Below are 21,703 nucleotides of genomic sequence, written 5' to 3' on the forward strand. Positions count from 1 at the left end.
CTGGTGAAACCCTACATCTCTATTAAATGGTGAACAAGCTGTTCCCTGGTGAAACCCTACATCTCTATTAAACGGAGAACAAGCTGTTCCCTGGTGAAACCCTACATCTCTATTAAACAGAAAACAAGCTGATCCCTGGTGAAACCCTACATCTCTATTAAATGGAGAACAAGCTGTTCCCTCGTTAATGCATAGGCACAGTGTGGATATGAGGGTCAGGGGTCCAAAGCCTTGCCTGGCGTTTTCAAGGGAGACAGCAGCCAATTAGGCCCCAGCCCCTTCTCTCCACTGCAAGACCATGCTTCAGTTCAGCTAATCCACCCCCTGCAGCATCAACCCCTGGTACGTTAATAAGATCTCAACCAGTGTCAATTTACTAAAAGGATCCTCAGAGACCCACAGCCCATCACAGATCAAAAGTGAGAGTAGTGACCGTTAACTCAGGGCTATCCGTGCATATGCACCTAGACTATGCACCGTCTGGCACTATTTTTTTATACACACTCAAACATCCTTATTACTACTCTACACTTAAACTAATATAGGTAAGCTGGAGAATTCTTATACAAACTTGGGCATGTCACATTTTAACACCCAGGACGGTCGTGAACACTTATGTGGATAAACTAGCCTTAGCGACAGCACCACAAGGTAATTCAAACACAGCCTCGGAATGCCTGTGTGAGGTTCTCAAACCTTCCCCTAACATACAGTGTATAAGTATCTACAGATCCGGGATGAAATGTGTCCTGTGGAACCAACAGGCAAGTCATAAGGTCTGTGCCCACACTGTCACTGCCCTCTCTCTTAAATGGCTTGGAGAGTTGGGCCATGGATTTCAAAGGCAAAGGATGCACACGTCCCCGATCAGTGTTACGCTGACGTACATCACTGGAACATACAAGCCTATTTATTTCATGTCCCATTCCCGGCCCGAAAAAGTCCTCAGCTAGTGGTACATTGACATACATCACTGAAGCGTACAAGCCTGTTTATTTCATGTCCCATTCCTGGCCATTAAAAGTCAGCATGGATATGGACAAAGGTTTTCTTTTGGCCCATGTGACCTAAAAGCACTGAACAATGACCCAATTCAAACACTGCTCGGTGATGCTTTGTGGGGAAGGACAAACTGCAGCTGAACCTTGCCCTGGGGTGTTCGTGACTCTTGGTACAGTCGTCCTTGTTTACGAAAGCACCTGGCTTGACCTCCTTGTGAATGCTTAATCACATAACCCTCCAGTTTCTTGTGCACTACAGCAAATGGTGGGTCATACTGTTGTTCCTGCACAACATCCTGACTACAAATCAGATCTTATGGCATTGCAATAGTTTACAGGGTAACATGGTTTGGAGCCACGGCCATAGCTCGTGTTACTGCAGCAACTGAAGTCTGAGTAGCATTTCTCCGGCGCAACTATTTTTGATGCCACTAATGTTCGCTATACAGGCATACCCCGATATCTGGTGATGTTGCGTACCGGTGGAAGTGTTCGGTCAGCGAGGATGTCGATTATTGAACCAATTTTCCCCATAAGACGCTGAAGAAAAGACAGAGATGCATTCCAGACCAAAATCCAAACTCTCATATACCTTACTCACTCAATTGAGACTGACATAGAAACATCATCAGTAATGTTATTAACCTCATAAACAACACTATTGCTAAAAAAATGGGAGATCAGACATCACATATGCAGGAAGGTAAAGTGGTGGGAGGTGCAGTGATGAAATGCAAGCAGAGCAAACAACACACACAGAGACAGTGGATAGCATAAGCCAAGCAGGCAACATGCTAGCAGGAGTGGGGCAGGGCGGAAGGACGGGGAGCAAGACACGCCTGGCAGCGATGACTCAGCAAACGAGGAGGAACGAAGGAGAAATGATAAATGAGGGAGATGGTGCCATGGAGACCTGCCATGCACACACATCCTCCTTCTGTCTGAATTTTCACTCTTTTCCTTTCCTCTTCCTACATCTTTCAAATTCTCCTTCATCTTATTCTCTCTCTGTTTCTTCCTTTCCTCCCTCTCGTACATCCTTCACACTACCCATCTTTTTCTTCCCCTTCTTTCTCTCCTTCTCCAATCTTCCCTCCCTACTTAGTCTTTCTGTCTAATGTTCCTCACACCCTCTTTCCCTCTCCCACTGTCATTTTCTTCCCCCCCCTCCTCTCTCTCTCTCACTCTTCTTTCCCTTTTTCTGCTTCACACAGCTTCTCATCTTCCCTCCCATCCCCTGCTTTTCACTCTTTTTCCTTCCCTTCCTCCCCAGTCTCTCTTTCTCCCTCTGTTTTCTTCTCTCCCCCTCACTTTCTCCTTCCCTAGCTTTCTTTTTCTTCTCACCCTCTGCTTCTCACACTTTGTGTCCTCTCCCTCCCTCCCTCTTCTTCTCATTTATTCTTCCTTTCCCTCCCTCCCACCCAGTTCTCTCTCCCTTTTCTCTATTTCTCTCATTGTTTTCTTCTTCCCCTTCACTTTCTTCCTCTGTCCCTCCCTCTGCTTCTCACACCTCCTCCTTCCCTCCTGCTTCCTCTCATACTTTCTTTTCTTCCTTTCCTTTCTCTCTCTTTCTCCCTCTGTTTTCTTCTTTTCCCCTCACTTTCTACCTCTCTCCTTCCCCCATTTTCCTTTTCTCCTTTCCCTTTGTCGTTTTTCACTGCCTCTGCTCTTCACACTATAGCTTTCCTCCCTCTCTTTTCTCGTTCTCTTTCATTCCCTTCCTCCCTAGCCTCTCTATCCCCCTTTGTGTTCCTGTCTCCCTCACATTGGGGATGGAGGGAAAGATGAGGGGATAGAGGGAGGACGAAGAGAGCCACACTAACCACCACATCCCACATCTGCATTTGGATGCATGCATTTCAAATCTAGAAAATGGTGGAGTGTTCAGACTAGTGAAGCGACAGCTGTTCAGATTGTGAGAATGTCCCCTGATTTCTTATGCTCGGTGTAACGAGTTATCGGTTACTGATGCGCTGGATACTGGGGTATATCTGTACGTAAGTCAAAAGTTTTGGATTGACAACAGCCACTGTTTGAACCTGTGTAAAATGGAGATGCTACCTGGATACATGCCTCAGGAAACAATCACACTGATCTAAGGATCAGGTAATCCCATATCCTTGGCTTCCTGTATGAACAGGTTAGTAGTCATAGTGCTAACCCAATGAAAAAGAGTGAACCAAATATCGACACACAAACTGTGCTGTTTTGCAGTCTAATGGTAATAATGCAAAATTAAGAATATACACACAGGCTGGCCGTGTCCAGTTTAACCTAGTTAGGCTGGAAAGCAAGAAAAAAACAATCCACAGACTAGCAGGCAAAACAACTCTCACAATAACTAGCAAGGCAGGAATGATAACCTGCTAAACAGTAACCACCAGTAAGCTAATGCCTATAAACTTTAATGATTATAACTGACAAGTAGCTGCAAGTGAGCGAGTTTGTTATTTCGTTAATAACTACCTTTAAAGCTAGGAGTTAATATCCTGGCAAGGTCGCCACCTGTCTGGGGAGGAAAGGATTTTGGAACTTATCCATCCATCCATCATCCAATCCTATGCCGACCCATGAGGTGCGTAGAAGCCTGGGGCTAGGCAAGTTGGTCCTGACATTTGAGATGAAAGTGACCAGCCCCACTCATCCGTAAGTGGCATTACATGAGCAATAAATCCCAACCACCCCTTGGATATAAACCTAAACAGGCTCAATCCTATTGGAGCACCTTAATTACCCACTAACCACCAGGTGCCATAATTTGGTTCTATGGCACTTATCATGGGCGAAAAAGGAAAGTCGCCACTTGTCACAAGGGGGATCAACTTATCAGAGTATTAAGGTTTTACTTTATTCTGGCTTACGTCGCCAATCTCAGAAAATGAGGCTTATTAACTTTCTCTTCAAACAATGCTCAGCTGGGATTAACCACACACGAATGCTAAATTATTTGTACTGTCGGCCTCTGAGAGGAAGAATGACCCTTGCCCCCAGACAATTAATAATTAACCCTGAAACTTAGTAATACTAAACCAGATTCTTGCTTTCACATCTAGCTTACATAAACAGTTTTACTGAGAATTAATACAAAAGAACAGGCAAACTACCATCCATCATCCAATCCTACATGAGGAGCATAGGAGCCTGGGCCTAGGCAGCTGGTCCTGACATTTAAGATGAGAGTGACTAGCCTCACTTATCCCTGAGTGGCATTACATGAGCAATAAACCTCAACCACCCCTTGGATATAAACCTTCACCGGCTCAATCCGACTGGAGAGCAATAATTACCCATTAAACCACCAGGTGCCAAAATTTGGTTATATGGTTACCACCCAGCATAGTAAATAGTTTCCTGGTGTACAGGAAACCTTTTGGCTTATCATTCAGTGTAGAGTCACCCACAGGCAGAAGGAAGAGGAAAGAATGAAGAAAAGAAAGACAGAAGAGGGAGTGTAAAGTTACCCGTAGGCAGAAGGACAAGGAAAAAATGAAGGAAAGGAAGACAGAAGAGGATGGAAGGAAAGAAGGATGGAGGAGATTAAATCAAGGAAAGTTAGTGCAAACAGGAAGCAAAGAAAATTAATTGAGAACAATATGGAAAAAATTAAACAATTTTTCATTTAATCAAGCTCAAAGAACTGTAAATTTATTAATTACAGCAAAATGAATGCTTACATTACAGAAGAACATAAGTAAATTCACTCACTCACGCATTCAAACTATCTAACACTCTTAAATGTAGAAAACAGAAAGAAAATACGGTATATGGAGATATGGAGTTGCAGAGCTGCAAGGAGACCGCATCTTGCACTACTCTGTCCTGAACTGCCCTGCATCAAGAATGGAGTTGCAGAACTGTGAGGGAACTAGGCAATCCAGGCCTGAAGACACTGCTAACAAGAGGGGTCTCTGCTGGTCACTGGCCTTTCACACTGCTCTGGGTGCATCCATCTCTCTTGACAGCTAATCTCCAACTAACTATGGAAAGTGGAGAAGTATGGCATCACAGAGCTGCAAGATGATCCGCAGATTGTGACACAAAGGTTGGTCTCCAGGAGTCACTTCTCACATTGCCCTGCTGAACATCCATCCCTGGCCACTGTCCCTCTCCAACTTACTGTGTTTCCCACAGCTGCAGGCTTGATATATGAGAAATGGGCGTGGCTTCCTGCCCCGACACTTGGAAGGGCTTGCAAACAGTTTAGTATCTATATCTACTTCATGCAGTGATGCACTAATGTTTGTACATAACGACAGTCACTCCTGAAACAATGACAAATGTTTAAAAAACATATTCAAATCGGAGTGCTCTAGCTTGACTGTTAGGTGAGCGAATTACACTGGATTCTCCACAATTGTTCATGGGTTTGCACAACAACAACACTGCGAGTTCCCCTGATAATACAATGTCGCGAGTTGGTGACATCACGAGGTACATGAAAGAGGAAGTGAGTTGGGGGGAGGACAGTGGAATGGCAGGGAACAAGATAACATGGAGGCAAATTTATTTGTGGCCATTCCTTAAGGAACTGAGGCATCAGGAAATAGACAGATAGGCAAGTCGAAAATTAGTTTAGTACGGTTTGCTTCTAAGGATTTGCATGATTTCTTTGGGGGGGGGGGGCTGTTACTCTGCAAAGTTATCAGGTGCCACCGGGAGAGGTGATGCCACTGAGTGTCAGCTTCCTTGTGCTTGCTGGTGAGCTAACACCGCAATAACATGATGGACAGTGCATTTTTTTTAACTACCTGCCTTTGTTCATCATGCCAAATTGCTATTTATGTGTTGCCTCTCACTGTTAAAAACATTCTAGGGGTTCTTGTACCTTAAATCAGAGTCCTGTCTGATCTAACTAACTTTGTCCATAAGCTTTATCATTTGTCCAGCAGGGAATTAGTCCAATATGGCAGTGTTGTCTGATGCAATTACAGTACTGGATGAGAGACCACTGTACTTTGAAAGATAACAGTAACACCAAGCTGTTTATCCACCATAATGTAGTGAAACAACAATATCCAAATACTCACACAGAAAAAAATCAACTCCAAACAGGACAACCCAACCTCAGTCAATCCAGGCCAACCCAAATCAACCCCAAACAACCTAACCCAACCCCAGGCAGCCCAGACCAACCCCAATCAACCATGAACAGCACAACCCTACCCAAGTCGGCCCACGCCAACCCAAATCAATAAAGCAGAAATTTTCGTTCAGACTTTCTCCTCCAATTCCACCTTAGACAATTCTGGTGCCATTCCTCTATCATTTCCCCCCTCTGACTTCCTCATGGCTGACATTAAATTTCTTCAACTGATGTATTTTCTGCCATCACTGGCCTCAATACTAACAAGGGATATGGGCCTGATAGGGGCCCTCCTGTTATCCTCAATAACTGTGCTTCTGTGCTTACACCCTGCCTAAGCAATCTCTTTTGCCTTTGTCTATCAACTTGTACCTTTTCTTCTTGATGGAAGTTTGCTCTCATCCAGCCTGTCCCAAAGAAGGGTGACCATTCCCAACCCTCTAACTATTGCCCAATTGCTTTAACATCTTATTTCTCAAAAGCTTTCAGTCTATTCTTTAAAAAATTTTAATGCATCTTTCCTATCACAACCTTCTTTCTGATTGTCAGTATGGGTTTCGTCAGGGAAGCTCCAATGGTGATCTTCTCACCTACCTTTCAGACTCCCGGTCATCCTCCTTTCGGGACTTTGGCAAAAGTTTTGTCACTGCACTTGACATCTCAATGGCTTTCAATCGAGTCTGGTATAAATCTTTAATTTCCAAACTGTCCCTGAACGGTTTCTATCCTTCTATCTGTGCCTTCATCTCTAGCTTCCTTTCTGGTCACTCTATACCTGCTGTTGTAGATGGTCATCATTCTTGTCCTAGATCTATCAATAGTGGTGTTCCTCAGGGCTCTGTCCTATCACCAACTCTCTTCCTTTTATTCATCAATGACCTTCTAAGCCGTACATCTAACCCTACCCACTTATACGCTGATCATTCCACCCTTCATCTTTCCATTCGCATCCCACAGCATCCGTCTCAGCAGTTACTTCAACGAACAAATGATGAGGCTATGCCACACCTAATGTCTGGCTTGGCTTGTATCTCTGACTGGGGTAAAAGTAATCTTGTTGTTTTTAATGCATCAAAAACTCAGTTCTTATATCTATCGACCCATCAAAATCTTCCACAGGAGTACCCACTAATGTTCAATCCAGCTCAACCCTGCATCATCTTTAAACATACTTGGGGTTTCACTCCTCGGGATGTATCTTGGAAAGGATCATATTACATCCATCCATCATCCAATCCTATGTTGCCCCATGAGGAGTGGAGGAGCCCAGGGCTAGGCAAGTTGGTCCTGACATTTAACCCGCCCCGTCCCGACCATTTTTTCACAACTGGTACCCCCCAATCATGACCATTTTTGGACCCAAATTTTTTTTGCTAAAACTTTCGCTTTTGGTCAGAAACAATGGTCAATCACGAAGAAAGTGTTCACCGGGGTCCATAAGTTGCCTAAACAGGTATACCTTCGTCACACCTGGTACCGTGTTCTCTGTAGGTGGTCTGAGGCTCTCACGTTTTCTTTGGTATTGTAAGTCTGGGAAACCAATGAAAGTAAGTAGATATGTATTTATTACAAACATAAAAACATGTGATACAAGAGTAAATTGGATTTTATACAAAAATAGAGCTGAAATAAGCATTGTACCATCGTGCGAACCGAGCAAAATCGGGCAGACTGGTCACGATGAATCGCTAACATTCCTGAATCATGATACATATCATTTTTTCTACTTACATAATACATCTCCAATAACATTATACCATTTTACATTTTACTGAACTGTTTTTACGTATTCACAGGCCTTTCGATAACATTTAGCGTAATGTTAACGCTTATTTACGTAGTGAGTGAACTCGCTGTGACTGTTGTTTCAACTCATATTGTGTTTTTTCAACTTCCTAATAACATTATACACTTTTCCACTTTGAGAACTGTTTTGAGATAGTTTCAGGCCTTACGTAAATATTTAGCGTAACAATAGCGCATAATAACACAGACGGTGAAGTCGCTGTGACTACTATTTCCACTTACAACCTATTTTTGTACTTATATAATAATTCTCCACTAACATTGCACATGTTTCCACTTGATATAATTGATATCACATAATTTGAGACCTTACTATTCTACTGAGCGTCATATTATCGCATATTTACACAGTGAGTGTTATCGCGATATCATTTTTTTCATCTTACACTAGTATTCAACTTATAAATTACTTTCCTACTAACATTACCCCCTTTTTCACTTTATATCATTCCTATCACATACTTACTGACCAGAATGTTCTACTGAGCGTAATATTTTCGCAGATTTACACAGTGGGTGTACTCGTGACATCAATTGTTACAACTTACACTATTTTTCAACTTATACGTTCCTTTCCTGCTAACATTACACCCGTTTCCACTTTATATTCTTGCTATCACATATTTACTGACCAGAGTGTTATACTGAGCGTCATATTTTCGCAGATTTACACAGTGGGTGTAGTTTTGATATCACTTCTTTCAACTTACACTATTTCTCAACTTATACATTACTTTCCTGAAAACATTACACCCGTTTCAACTTTATATAAGACTTAGCACATACTGACTGGCCTTACCATTATACTGAGTGTCATATCGCCATCCCACACAGTTTCAGTAGTGTAGGAAGTTATGGTACTCTCTGAAACATGGCTGAAGGCACAACGCAACATTGCACTCTACACACTCGTACCTTGTGTCTTTTCTCTGAGTGGCTGGTCTGACTGTCGAGTGCTTGCATACATGGCAGCAGTGCTGGGGTTTACGACGGTTTGGGTCGGAAGGGATTGTGCTAGGATAGTGGCGTCCTGCGAGGCGTAGGGGAGTCTGGGCAGCCATGGGGGTGCGGGTGCAGTGTGTGGGTCTGTCCTGGGCATGCCTGGCGATTATTTCACGTGCCAGCTCCCTCACAAACTCCTCAAAGGTCTCTGATACTCCTGTTGTCATGGCGTGCAGGTAGTGTGCGTTCAGGACTGTGATGTTGAGCAAGTGGAAAAAGAGCTTTTTGTACCACTTCATCGTGGTCCTGGCACAGTCAACACTGGAAATCATCGAGTCTGACTGATCCACTTGCCTCATGTTCAGATTATAGTCCAGTACAGACTCGGGTTTCCAGACGTTGCGCCTCCTCTCGCTACAGTGATCAACGAAGTCTATGCGGTGCATCAGGGGGCTGTGTACAGTTGATAGGAGGCAAACTTCCTTGTTGTGGTTCCACAGGGTGGCAAGGATGTTATTTGCCTGGAAGAAAACCACCTCGTTCTTGTCAAGTTTCCTCCCTATCTTGACCATATGGCGACGGTTTCTCTTGACTGTACCACAGACTCCGGTGTCATGTTGGTGGAGGAACCTAGCGAGAAGAGGGCTAGTGTACCAGTTGTCCATGTACAACACATGACCACGATGAAGGTACTCCTCTATCATTGTCTTCACCACGGCCCCTGAGAGTCCTATACTAAGATCTTCTGTCATATCTGTCTGTGCGCCCGTGTATAAGACTATGTCTTGCACATAACCAGTCTTACAGTCACACATAACAAAGATCTTGAACCCAAAACGGTGTCTCTTGCTGGGTATGTACTGGCGAAAGGAAATATTGCCTCTCCACAACACAAGACTCTTGTCTATGACGAGGTCTCTGTAAGGATAAAATGAGGAGCGGAACATTTCCCGTAAATGATCAAATACCAGCCTAATTCTCCTAATTTTATCAGTGTTATTTGCATTAGCTGGATCTTCTGCATCAAAAAAGTGGAGGCGGCCGAGAATCTGCTGAAATCTATTACGACTCATCACCTTTCCAAAGAAAGGTGTGAGGATCATTGGGTCAGTTGTCCAGTATGCAGGAATTTGATTTTTTCTTACCACACCCATCAAGAGAACCAGGGCAAAAAATAAGAACATCTCAGAAATTGTCACAGGATAGTCATATTGCTGGGAATGCCTGCTCGTTGTTCCCAAACGTTCACTTTCACAGCGCTGTGTTCGTGAAAATATGTTTGTCTGTTCCACTATGCGCCCCACAAACGCCTCCCCAAAGAACAAGTGGAAAAAATCCACCCTAGAGGAACCCGCATGCACACCTGGAGCCGTGCAACCAGACTGCCACTCCTCAGTGAAAGGGTGAATGATGGGAGTAAAATTACTCCCATCTTCCCAGTTCCACAAGACACCACCGTCTCCAGCCATGTCCCCATCGTCGCCTTCGTCAGGGTGAGGAGGTGAGGGTGGTGGGGGAGGTTGGGGAGGTGGAGAGCGGCGCCTTTCATGACTCGCACTTCTCTTCCCTCTCCCTTTTCCTTTACCCTTTCCTTTCCCTTTCCTTCCTTTCCCCACATCCTGGGGCTGTGGGGAGGAAGTTTGGGAATATTGTGGGGCGAAAGACGTGCTGGGGAGTGGCTCCACCTCCTCTCCCCTAGGCCTACGTGCACCATGTGCTCGTGCTGCCTCCCTCACACCACTTTCCCTTTCACCCCACACTCCCGCCACACCACTTTCCCTTTCACCCCGCGCTCCCGCCACACCACTTTCCCTTTCACCCCGCACTTCCACCACACCACTTTCCACTTCCCCGGACAAAAGACTTGGACCATACCTTATTTGTCTTCTCGCCCCACCTTCTGATCCTCGGGGTGAGATTTTCTCCTTACCCAACCATGAGGCGGTATCACGTCCTAAGCCGCCGTCATCGTCATCGTCCTCATCCTCGTCCTCATCAGAATCGGGATGGAGAGAGGTCCGTGCACGTGGTTGGGGTGCAGGCTGGCCTTTCCTTGCCTTACGATATGTCACATACCGCTTTTTCCGGGGCGAAGGGACCTCTTCATCACTGCTTGTTATTTCTTCCTCTGGCTGGACGTAATCTCGATCCACCACATCATCATCAAGTGGAGAATCACTATCTCCAGTGAAGGCCTCCAGGGCGGATGCTATTTCGTCGTCTGAGAGACCTTTCCGCGCCATGTCTGACCTGGGTCACTGCTAACAGGTGAGTGACCGAGACAAGGGCGAGCGCGGGTCATGCGGGGTCTGGGACGCTGCCCGCCTGGCGGCAGGTAGGGGAGGCTTGGGTAGGTGGGCGAATCGAAAATCTCGAGCGAATTTTGAAAATTGTGGAAATTATGAACCTTGCAATTGCGGGACGTTGAAGTACGTCAACGGGATTGGCAGTGACAAAACGTGAGGATGTGGAAATACGTCGACGGGACGCCGCGGGTTAAGATGAAAGTGACCAGCCTCACTCATCTCCGAGTGGCATTTCGCGAGCAATAAACCCCAACCACCCCTTGGATATAAACCTTCACCGGTTCAATCCAAGTGCAGCGCTGAAATTACCCACTAAACCACCAGGCGCCATAATCTGGTTATATGGTTACCACAAAGTGTAGTAAATGGTTTCCTGGTGTACAGGAAACCATTTGGCTTGTCACTCAGTGTAGTCACCCACAGACAGAGGGAAGAGGAAAGAATGAAGAAAAGAAAAACACAAGAGGGAATGTAGGCACCTGTAGGCAGAAGGAAGTGGAAAGAATGAAGGAAAGAAAGCCAGAGGAGGAAGGAAGGATGAGAGGAAAGGGCAGACACCCAAAGCAGCACTACATCAAGTGAGAGGATGGTAAGCACCCCCACCTACCACTATATCATATTACATCTCTTGTAAAATCTGCTTCCAAGAGATTAGGTGTGCTAAGTTGACTTCATACCTTCTTTACCCCTGCAAAGTTGTTGAATATATATACAGGTTTTATTCGCCCATGTAGAGTACAACTCTCATGTGTATGGAGGCTCCCCATATACAGCTCTTCTCAACAAGGTGGAGTCAAAGGCTTTTCGTTTCATTAACTCTCCTCCTCTTACTGGCTCCCTTCAACCTCTGTCTCTTCATCGCACTGTTGAATCTTTATCTCTTTTCTATTGCTGCTTCAATAGTCACTAATCCTTCGAACTATCTGCCTGCGTCCATCCACCACTACAATGGACGCATAGCACCATCTAGTAACAAACTCTCATCCCTTTTCTGTCCAACTCACTAATGCAAGAGTTGACCATTACTCCTAGTCCTTCATTTATGAAACAGGTCAACTCTGGAACAGTCTCTTTCTGTCTGTATTTCCTACTTCCTATGATCTTGAGTCGTTCAAACGCAGAGTGTCCAGGCATCTCGAAATGAATGGATCTTGAATTTGGTTCCCTGTTGTATTGTTTTTGTTTTTTCTTGGAAGATATGGTTTGTGGCCTCCTGGCCTTTGGTTCCTTCTTCCTTGCATAAAAAAAAAAAAAAAAAAAGCCTGTGACGGCTATCATCCACTCACTTGATGCAGTGCTGCCTGCTTCTTCCTAAACCTTTACCATTCTTTTTCGGAGCCTGCCCTCCTCTCTTCCTATTTTTCTCATCTTTCTTGTCACATGTTACTGTTCTTTCCTTGCCACATGGCTTTACATTGAGTGACAATCCTAATGGTTTCCTGTAAGCCAAGAACCATTTACAATGTTGGGTGGTGGTCATATAACCAACCTATAAATGCTCCCTACCTGTCAACAAGTGGGTTGGTGGAGGGTTAGTGCCACTCCCCGTTAAACAACAAACTCAATGTCAATAGGAAGACCAATGGTTCACCGTTACTGAAAAATAAAAACATGTCAACCATCCATCCATCCATCATCCAATCCTACGTTGCCTCATGAAGAGCGTAGGAGCCCGGGGCTAGGCAGTTGGTCCTGACATTTAAGATGAGAGTGCCAGCCTCATTCATTCCTGTGTGGCATTACGTGAGCAATAAACCCTAACCACCCCTTGGATATAAACCATCACTGGCTCAATCCGACTGGAGCGCAATAATTATCCACTAAACCACCAGGCGCCAAAATTTGGTTATATGGTTACCACCCAGAGCAGTAAATGGTTTCCAGGTGTACAGGAAACCATTTGGCTTGTCACTCAGTGTAGAGCCACCCACAGGCAGACGAAAGAGGAAAGAATGTAGGAAAGAAAGACAGAAAAGGGAGTGTAAAGTCACCCGTAGGCAGAAACACGAGAAAAGACTGAAGGAAAGAAAGACAGAAGAGAATGGAAGGAAAGAAGGATGGAAGAGATGACAGGGCAGACACCCGAGAGCAGCACTACATCGAGTGAGTGGATGGTGAGTGCCCCCACCTACGACTAAAAACATCTCAACACTTTGTTAAAAGCACATCTTAAGATCTTACATACACCACTTACTTGTCCAGACTTCTAACTTGATCCAAGCCTGATCCCTTGAGCAGAAAGAATCTCCCATCCCCTGACATGAAGCCAGCCTGGCCCCGTGCATCAGGCAGGCTGGGATTTTTACCATCACTCCGCAGCCACTGGATCCCCCCATCTGCATAGTGGAACATGGCATACGAATCTTCAGAGTCCGTCACTAACACCAGCTGGTATGTGTTGACCTAGAGAAAGAACAAAACCTTGAACATTTCTCACTATAACCAGCAAAATGCAGATTCTGACTGTGACAACAAAACACATTAACCTGTTGCCTGTGTAACATAAATCTATATTCTCCCAAATTTGTCCCTTGTTGATCCACATGTAAATTTACATCAATTAGCACGGTGCAGTCATTTTTTCAGATTTAGATGAAATGGCCAGATTTGAACTTCGCACACATTGGGACACAAGTCATCTAATCCACAGCATTGGACCAGCAACCTCTCTCCCTTTCTCTCTCTCACACACACACACACACACACACACACACACACACACACACACACACACAGGGATTCAATCTAGGCGGACGTGTGACACCGGCGCTCCGTGCCAAATCATCACGGCCAGTGGCATTACCTAATTAGTATCTTTGTATGAGTCAAGCTCAGTACCAGGTTAGACTAAATGACTGTTCATTATAAAAAGGAAAAAAATAATAAGTTTCAACAAGACTTGTAAAAACAGGAAATAGAACCAAGACGAAAGAATACGCTGTCATCTCTGAGGTTTGTTTAGACTACAACAAGACGGAGATTGTAAGTACAGTAACCCCTCCAATATCCGGATCAATAGAGCCATCGGTAGGTTCGGATATTGGTTTCGTCCGGATATTGGGCCCCAGCTTATGGACTTGTACTTATGGACCCTAACTCAGAGAAACACCTATACAACTCCCTCCGGACATGCATAGCACCTATTTAACACCCAAATCACACCAATAAGGCACATAAATGACTGAAATAAATGCAAAAGAAACATAAAATGTGGGTTTAGAAGTATGTTCATTCATTAATAAACATTATGGTACTTATGGACTCTAACCGAACCTAACTCTGAAAAACACATTCCTACTGCACATGCATGAGGTAAGTATAGTATGGAAAGAAGTACAGTATGAAACATTCTGGTAAGTATAGTATGGAAAAAAGTACAATATGAAACATTCTGGTAAATATAGTATGGAAAATAGTACAACATGAAACATTCTGGCTACTTACAGCAAGTCCCTGGCCACCTCGATGAATAACCGCCTCCTCTCGGACTCTGACAGTAAGAACGATTTCCTGAAGCACTTGCACTACACTCTTCCTGAAGTCTTGCACTGAACTTAGTCACTAACACACAGAAGTCCGTTCTTTTCACAGTGTTCACTTTAGTCCAAATAATGTTCCATTTACTTTAAGTGTTGCACATTAACTTTTCCCAAGTTTTTTTAATTTTCCAAAGCCAAAACAAAGAAGGTTAGTTATGTTAAATTTCTTTTCTACTGAGTCTTTTCTCCCAACTTGAAAACCTTAACACAACACACCGTTTTTTTCACTGCACAACACTCAAAATTCCCGTGTGGTCTAGTGGAGAAGTTCTTGCTGTTTATTCATTGTCAGAGTCCGAGAGTATCACTGGCAGGCGACCAAGGGGTGCATCGGTGGGTCGTGGTGATGGCGTACCGACTACAGAAGACTCTGAAGATAGCCGCAAACTCACATCGAGCGGTGACTCCACTGTAGCTGATGTGCTGGGCTGTGACTCGGAGCATGAGGGCCTGTTTTGGGGAGGCAATGGAGTGGAACCAGGGCTTGGCACAGCGGGGGTCACGGGCCTGAAAAAACTGTCAATCGTTGACTGACGCAAGGACCGACGATTCTGGCGATTGATGATGCGCTGCCGGAAAGCACGCACTTCCTCCACGAGTCCCAAGGGCCCCATCTCCCTGTCGCAGTCCGGGTGTTCCAGGTAGTCTAGGACGAACTCTAGATGTTCCCGGAGTGCGCTCAGCTTGGGGATGGCTGGAGTAGTGTCCTGCTGAGAGGAGTCCGCATCATCATCGCCGTCGTCGTCGGAATCTTCAAGTTCGGGACTGACACCAGCAACCGAAGACGCGATCTCGACATCAGACAACGTCTGATACCCAGGATCGCCCTCGTCGTCGTCCAACCACTCACGAACATCGTCCACATCAACATCGTCGCCGTGCGTACATGGCCGTGCATGGAAGTCATCCACGTCAAACCCTAGGAAATCGTACTCCACATCTGTTCCGAGAAGCAGACGAGACCAACCATTTTCAAGAGTTTTCACAGGGACTTCCTTCCATGCACTAGCCCAGTTGTACAGCGCAGACTTGATGTTGTAGCGGCGAAGGTTTTCCAAAGTCCGCTTGCCTCGAGTGTCACGTCCTTCCCTGCGCTCGTCCTCGTCCTCGAGGATAACCATCACCTCGTCCAGGAACTTACGACGGTACAGGCGCTTTGTTGCCACGATCACTCCTTGGTCCATTGGTTGAATGAGAGCAGTCGTATTAGGTGGCAGAAACATGCACCTAATACGGCCATTTTCAGCAACCAAGTCCTTGTCGCACGGGTGGGCAGGTGCATTGTCGAGGAGAAGGAAAGCCTTTACCTGGTCGCGAGGAATTCCCAGTGTCTTCGTCTGGTACTGGATGACCTCCTTGACGAAGTGACGGTGAAACCAGTCTTTGAAAATCACAGCTGTGAACCATGCTTTCAAGGAATGGTACCATACGACAAGAAGGACATCCATCACCCCACGAAGGCACCGAGGCTGCTTTGCATGGCCAACAATAATGGGCCTAAGCCGGTGCATGCCGTTAGCATTGGCACAACACAAAGCAGATATCCGTTCCTTAGAAAGCTTGCGGCCAGGTACACGCTTCTCCGTCTCATCAGCTAGAGTGTTCGTTGGCACCGAGCGATAGAATAGGCCGGTTTCGTCAGCGTTATAGACTTGACCGAGAGTGAGGCCCTCCCTGTCGATCAAGCCTTTCACCTTGTGCCGAAACTCGTCCACTCCATCCTCGTTAGTGTCCAATGCTTCGCCATGTGCTTTACGGTTAGTAAGGCCATGTCGTAACTTGAACGCGAAGAGCCAACCCTCGGATGCCTTGAAGTCAAGGGCGTAGTGAAGCCTTGCAAACTTCTCAGCAGCAGCCTTCAGCTCCGTTCCACGTACCATCACACCAGCTGCACGTTGCTGTCGATACCAAATCAACGTGGAGCGGTCGATCTCTGCATACTTGGGGGTAAACATAACCTTCCTCTCCACGTTGCGTTTGCTTCTCGACGAGAAGTCAGCCGTGTACTGCATGAGCTTGTCTCGGGAACGCTTGATATCGAACAAAGTCGACCGGGCCAGGTTGAACTCGCGGAGAATGCGTGAAGAAGACCAACCCGCATCAACCTTCTCCAATATCTCCCGTTTCTTCTCCAGAGTCAACACCACTCTCTTCCTTTTCTCAGGAGGCGGGGCCATCATCACACACACCAAGAGTAGTGCAGAGAGCAGCAGGAGGCCTTGCAGCAAGTACGGCACCACCACAAAAGCGAGCACGTGGGCAGCCATGGCGAACAGCGTAGGTCTTGTCGCGGTGAGAGACAGGCGGGAAGTGGGGAGGATGCAGCGGCGCTCTATCGGACGTCGGAGGAATGACGAACCAAAACAATGCTCTCACGCGGCGCGCGCGGCAAGTTCAAATTACGGATGGCAAAAAATCGATTTTTTAAAAATTTTTTTTGGATTTTCGGACCATTTTGGGAATGTTTGATCCCAGGACGATAAGGTTCGGTTAGTGGGGATGTTCGGTTATTGGGCGTCCGGATATTAGAGTGATTACTGTATATGCTTTGCACTTTAAGTATTGCAAAATGGATACATACTTCAGTAAAACAAATTTGGAAAAGAAATGGGATAAAGGTAAAAAGCAAAATGATGATTTCTACCAAGAACTGGTTGAAGTAGAGACCCACAATAGACTGGTTGAACGTGTAAACAAACTAGAAATGGCTTTCAAAAATGAAATTGATGAAATAAAGAAGCAGATGCACTTGCAAAAGGAAGAAATAGAAAAACTAGGAAGGGAGGCCAATAAGAAAGACACAACCATCAGTGAACTAACCGTGGAATTGAGTACACTTAGGAAGAAAATGAGTGAAATGGCAAGTACAGTAGTCAATCACGAGAGTGTTATGGAAGAGTTCAAAAATGACACAGAGACAATTAGGCAAGTTAGCAGTCTTATTGACCAAAGCAGTGATATTGAGGAGAAGATAACACAAGTAAATGGAGCTGTGCAAAGCTACAAAAATGATGTAGAAACCACGTATGCTGAAATGGTGAAAGTAAAGAAAGACTTAGAAACATGGGTGGAAGAAAAAAGCATTAAAAAGGAGGTGAAAAGAATAATCCAAAACAATCCAAAGTTAGTCAGAGATTCAGCAGAGATAAACAAATCAATAGTAATCACTGGTATAGAAGAGGATGAAGTTAAAAACAAGATCACAAGAGACAAAAAGGAGATGGCAAATGTAATGAGTTTCTGAAAGAAGTATCAGAGGAAATCTGTAGTAAAGACATAGAGGAACACAAAAGGTTAGGGAAATACGAGAAAAGCAAGACAAGACCTCTAAAGGTGACTTTCCAGAGTGTAAACACTGTGGAAAAGATACTAAAAAATGCAAAGAATCTTAAGGAAAAAGAGGAGTTCAAAAATGTATGGATAAAAAGATGCCTAACACAAGAGGAACTGGAATTACTGAAAGAGGAAAGGGTGGAAGCAAAAACAAAAAATGAGGGAAGATCAGAAGAGGAGAAGAAGAAATTTTTTTACAAAGTACTGTAATAGGATTGCAGGTACGAAAGTGGTACACAAACAGGATGGAAGAAAAAGAAGGAAGGTAGTAGAACCATGTCATGACAAGTATATAAACAAGATGATAAAGTTGGATGTACTCAAATGTGGATGGAATGGTATCTAAATTACTAGAGATGAATGATTATGTCAGAGAAAATGAACCACAAATAATATGCCTAACTGAAACAAAATTAATACCAAGGATATCAAATAACATACTAAACTTAGAGGAATACAATATATGGAGAAGAGACAGATATTTAAAAAAAGGAGGAGGAATTATAATATTAACTAAGAAAAATCTAAAAGTCAAGGAAATAAAACTAGATATACCATCACAAGTAGAACTGATTGCAGTAGAGATCGACACATCTGAAGGTAAAGTAATTGTAGCCAATTTGTACATGCCACCCAGATCAAACACATGGGAAAGAGACGAATATGAGGACCTGGCAGAGTGTACAATTCAGAGTGTAAGATCATTGCTACACAAAATGGAAGAGAAATCGGAAAGAATTATACTAACTGGGGACTTCAATACAAATATAAATTGGAATACTCTAGATATAAATAGCCAAGAAAGCTGTTGGGATCAAAAGCTCCTGGATCTCGTACAAGAGTTTTTCTTAACGCAACATGTGAGGGAAACCACCAGAAAAAGAGGACTTGATGTACCTTCAGTGCTAGATCTAATATTTACAAGGCAAGAAAATGATACTGACAGTTTAATATATCACCCTCCACTCGGCAAAAGCGATCATGCCGTACTAAATTATAACTTCAGGATAGCATATGACATAGTAAACAGCAATGATAGTTACAAAAAGAGCCTAAACTATAAAAAGGGAAATTATCAAGACCTAAAGAAGTATTTCTTAGAAGTTGATTGGGAAAATGAGCTTAGAGGACAAGATTTAAATGCTGTATATAAAAAATTTTGTGAATTTTATGAAATAGGAGTCCAGAAGTACATCCCACAGCACAAAGAAGCAGATAAGAAAATACAGAAATGGTTCAATACAGAATGTAAAAAATCAAAAGAAAGAAGAGATTTGTTGTGGAATAGATACAGAAGACACAATAGTGAAAGGGCGTATAATAATTACAAACAGGCAAGAAACGACTATACAAGAATAAGGAGGGAAGCCCAAAAACAGTTTGAGGAGGATATAATAAATAAAAGTAGTGATCAACCAAAGCTGTTTTACAGCTATATCAGAAGCAAAACTAAAGTAAAAGATATAATACAATCCATTACGGACGAGGGAATCACTTATACACAAGAGAAAGATATTTGTGAAGCACTAAATAAGAATTTCCAATTAGTTTTTACAGAAGAAAAAATTTTGAGAGGGACTATGTGGAACACGCATGTCCACACATACTACCAGATATACAAATAGCAGAAAAAGTAATACAGGAGGAGTTAAGTAGATTAGACAGAGGAAAAGCAAGTGGTCCTGATGAAATTTCATGTTGGGTATTACGAGAATGTGCAAAGGAGTTATGTAAACCATTATTTTTGATTTTCAAGAAATCCTTGAGTCAAGGTAAACTACCTGATATTTGGAAAAAAGCAAATATTGTCCCCTTATTCAAGAAAGGAAATAGACAAAATCCACTCAACTACCGACCAGTATCACTGACCAGTGTTGTAAGCAAGGTATTAGAAAAACTTATAAGAAAAGCTTGGGTAAATCATCTAGAAGAACACAATATGATAACAGAAAGACAGTTTGGTTTCAGAAAAGGAAAATCATGTGCTACTAATCTGTTGAGCTACTATGACAAAGTAACAGACTCATTACAGGAAAGAGAAGGATAGGTGGACAGTATCTATTTAGATTTCAAGAAAGCATTTGACACAGTAGCACACCAAAGACTTTTATGGAAACTGTACCATCAAGGAGGAATTCAAGGCAAACTGTATTGTTGGAGGCAAGATTTCCACATAAGAAGAAAAATGAGAACAGTACTAAGGGGAAATTACTCATCATGGAAAGAAGTGACTAGTGGAGTACCACAGGGCTCAGTGCTGGCACCAATCATGTTTTTAGTGCATATAAATGATACAGACAATAACACTGGAAATGAAAGGTATTTAAATGTTTAAAGATGATGCAAAAATACAACGGAGAATTACTAACACAGACTCTTGTAAAGAGCTACAAGAAGAATTAAATAAACTTCATGACTGGAGTAATACATGGCAAATGGAATTCAATGTGGACAAGTGTCATGCAATCAAGTTTGGTAAAAGTGGAAAAAGACCTGATTGGGATTATATGTTAGGAAATAAAACCCTACACACATCAGAAAGAAAGACCTAGGTGTGATTATCAATAGCAGACTATCTCCGGCAGACCACAACAGTGAGAAGATACGGAACATGTATACACTGCTTGCAAATATGAGAATAGCATTCACATACATAAATGAAGACATGCTGAGAAAGATAATAACATCATTCATTAGACCAACCCTGGTGTATGCATCAGTAGTCTGGAGTCTTCATCTCAAAAAACAGATAAACAAGATTGAAAAAGTTCAAAGAGCCGCTACAAGATGGGTACCAAGCTTAAGGGATCTAAGCTACGAAGAAAGACTAAATAAATTGAATTTACCAACACTACAGGAGAGAAGGAAAAGAGGTGACATGATTATGCTATATAAATGCATATCAGGGAAGGAGAAAATAGACATAAATGATTACTAAACCAATGGGGAAGCATCAGCAAGAGGACACTGCAAAAAACTGCATAAGAAGAGAGGTGATAAAGATGTAAGGAAATTTAGTTTCCCAAACAGAGTAACTGATCAGTGGAATGCACTACCGAATGAAATAGTGTGTGCCAAAACAATTCACAATTTTAAGGATATGTATGATAAATATGGTTTAAGACACAGGACAGTACGAGCTTGACTCATTCCTGTAAAGATACAATTAGGTAAGAAAACACACACACACACACACACACACACACACACACACACACACACACACACACACACACACACACACACACACACACTCTCTCTCTCTCTCTCTCTCTCTCTCTCTCTCTCTCTCTCTCCAAAATGACAATATGAGGGCAGGAATTTCCCCAGCATGAGCAGATTTTAATGCCACATGGCCCACTTCTGATCAAATGCAATGATTAGTGCTGATACTGTACTTCAAAACCAAGGTTTTTATCTGTTCAACCATGGAAATGAAACTATAAGTCAGAGCTTGGGCAAGTGAGGAGTCAAAACTTATGAAAAAAAAAGTACAGTATTATGAATTACAATTTGAACAGATCTGTAATATACTAGATATTTATACAGTAATGCAAAAGTGCTGAATGCTGAGGTTAGTTTTGTTGCATGAAAATTATAATACAGTAAACCCTTCACAAGTTGAACTATATGGGGCTCTACCCTGTTTTGAATTACCAAATTTTCCATCTTACAGAATTCTCACCCCCGAAA

General features: G+C 43.4%; 1 protein-coding gene across 1 annotated transcript in view; it reads right to left on the reverse strand.

The window, feature by feature from the left end:
* Ndg (Nidogen) overlaps positions 1-21,703 on the reverse strand; it is a 527,328-nt gene that overhangs the window by 458,840 nt on the left and 46,785 nt on the right. Inside the window, exon 4 of the mRNA XM_080283492.1 lies at positions 13,333-13,541. Within this exon, the coding sequence (XP_080139618.1) occupies positions 13,333-13,541 (209 nt within the window). The remainder of the gene's footprint in view (positions 1-13,332; positions 13,542-21,703) is intronic.

The sequence above is a fragment of the Coenobita brevimanus genome, chromosome 97, assembly GCF_032717465.1.
Source record: "Coenobita brevimanus isolate Jiangsu-jjx chromosome 97, ASM3271746v2, whole genome shotgun sequence".
Classification (NCBI taxonomy): domain Eukaryota; kingdom Metazoa; phylum Arthropoda; class Malacostraca; order Decapoda; family Coenobitidae; genus Coenobita; species Coenobita brevimanus.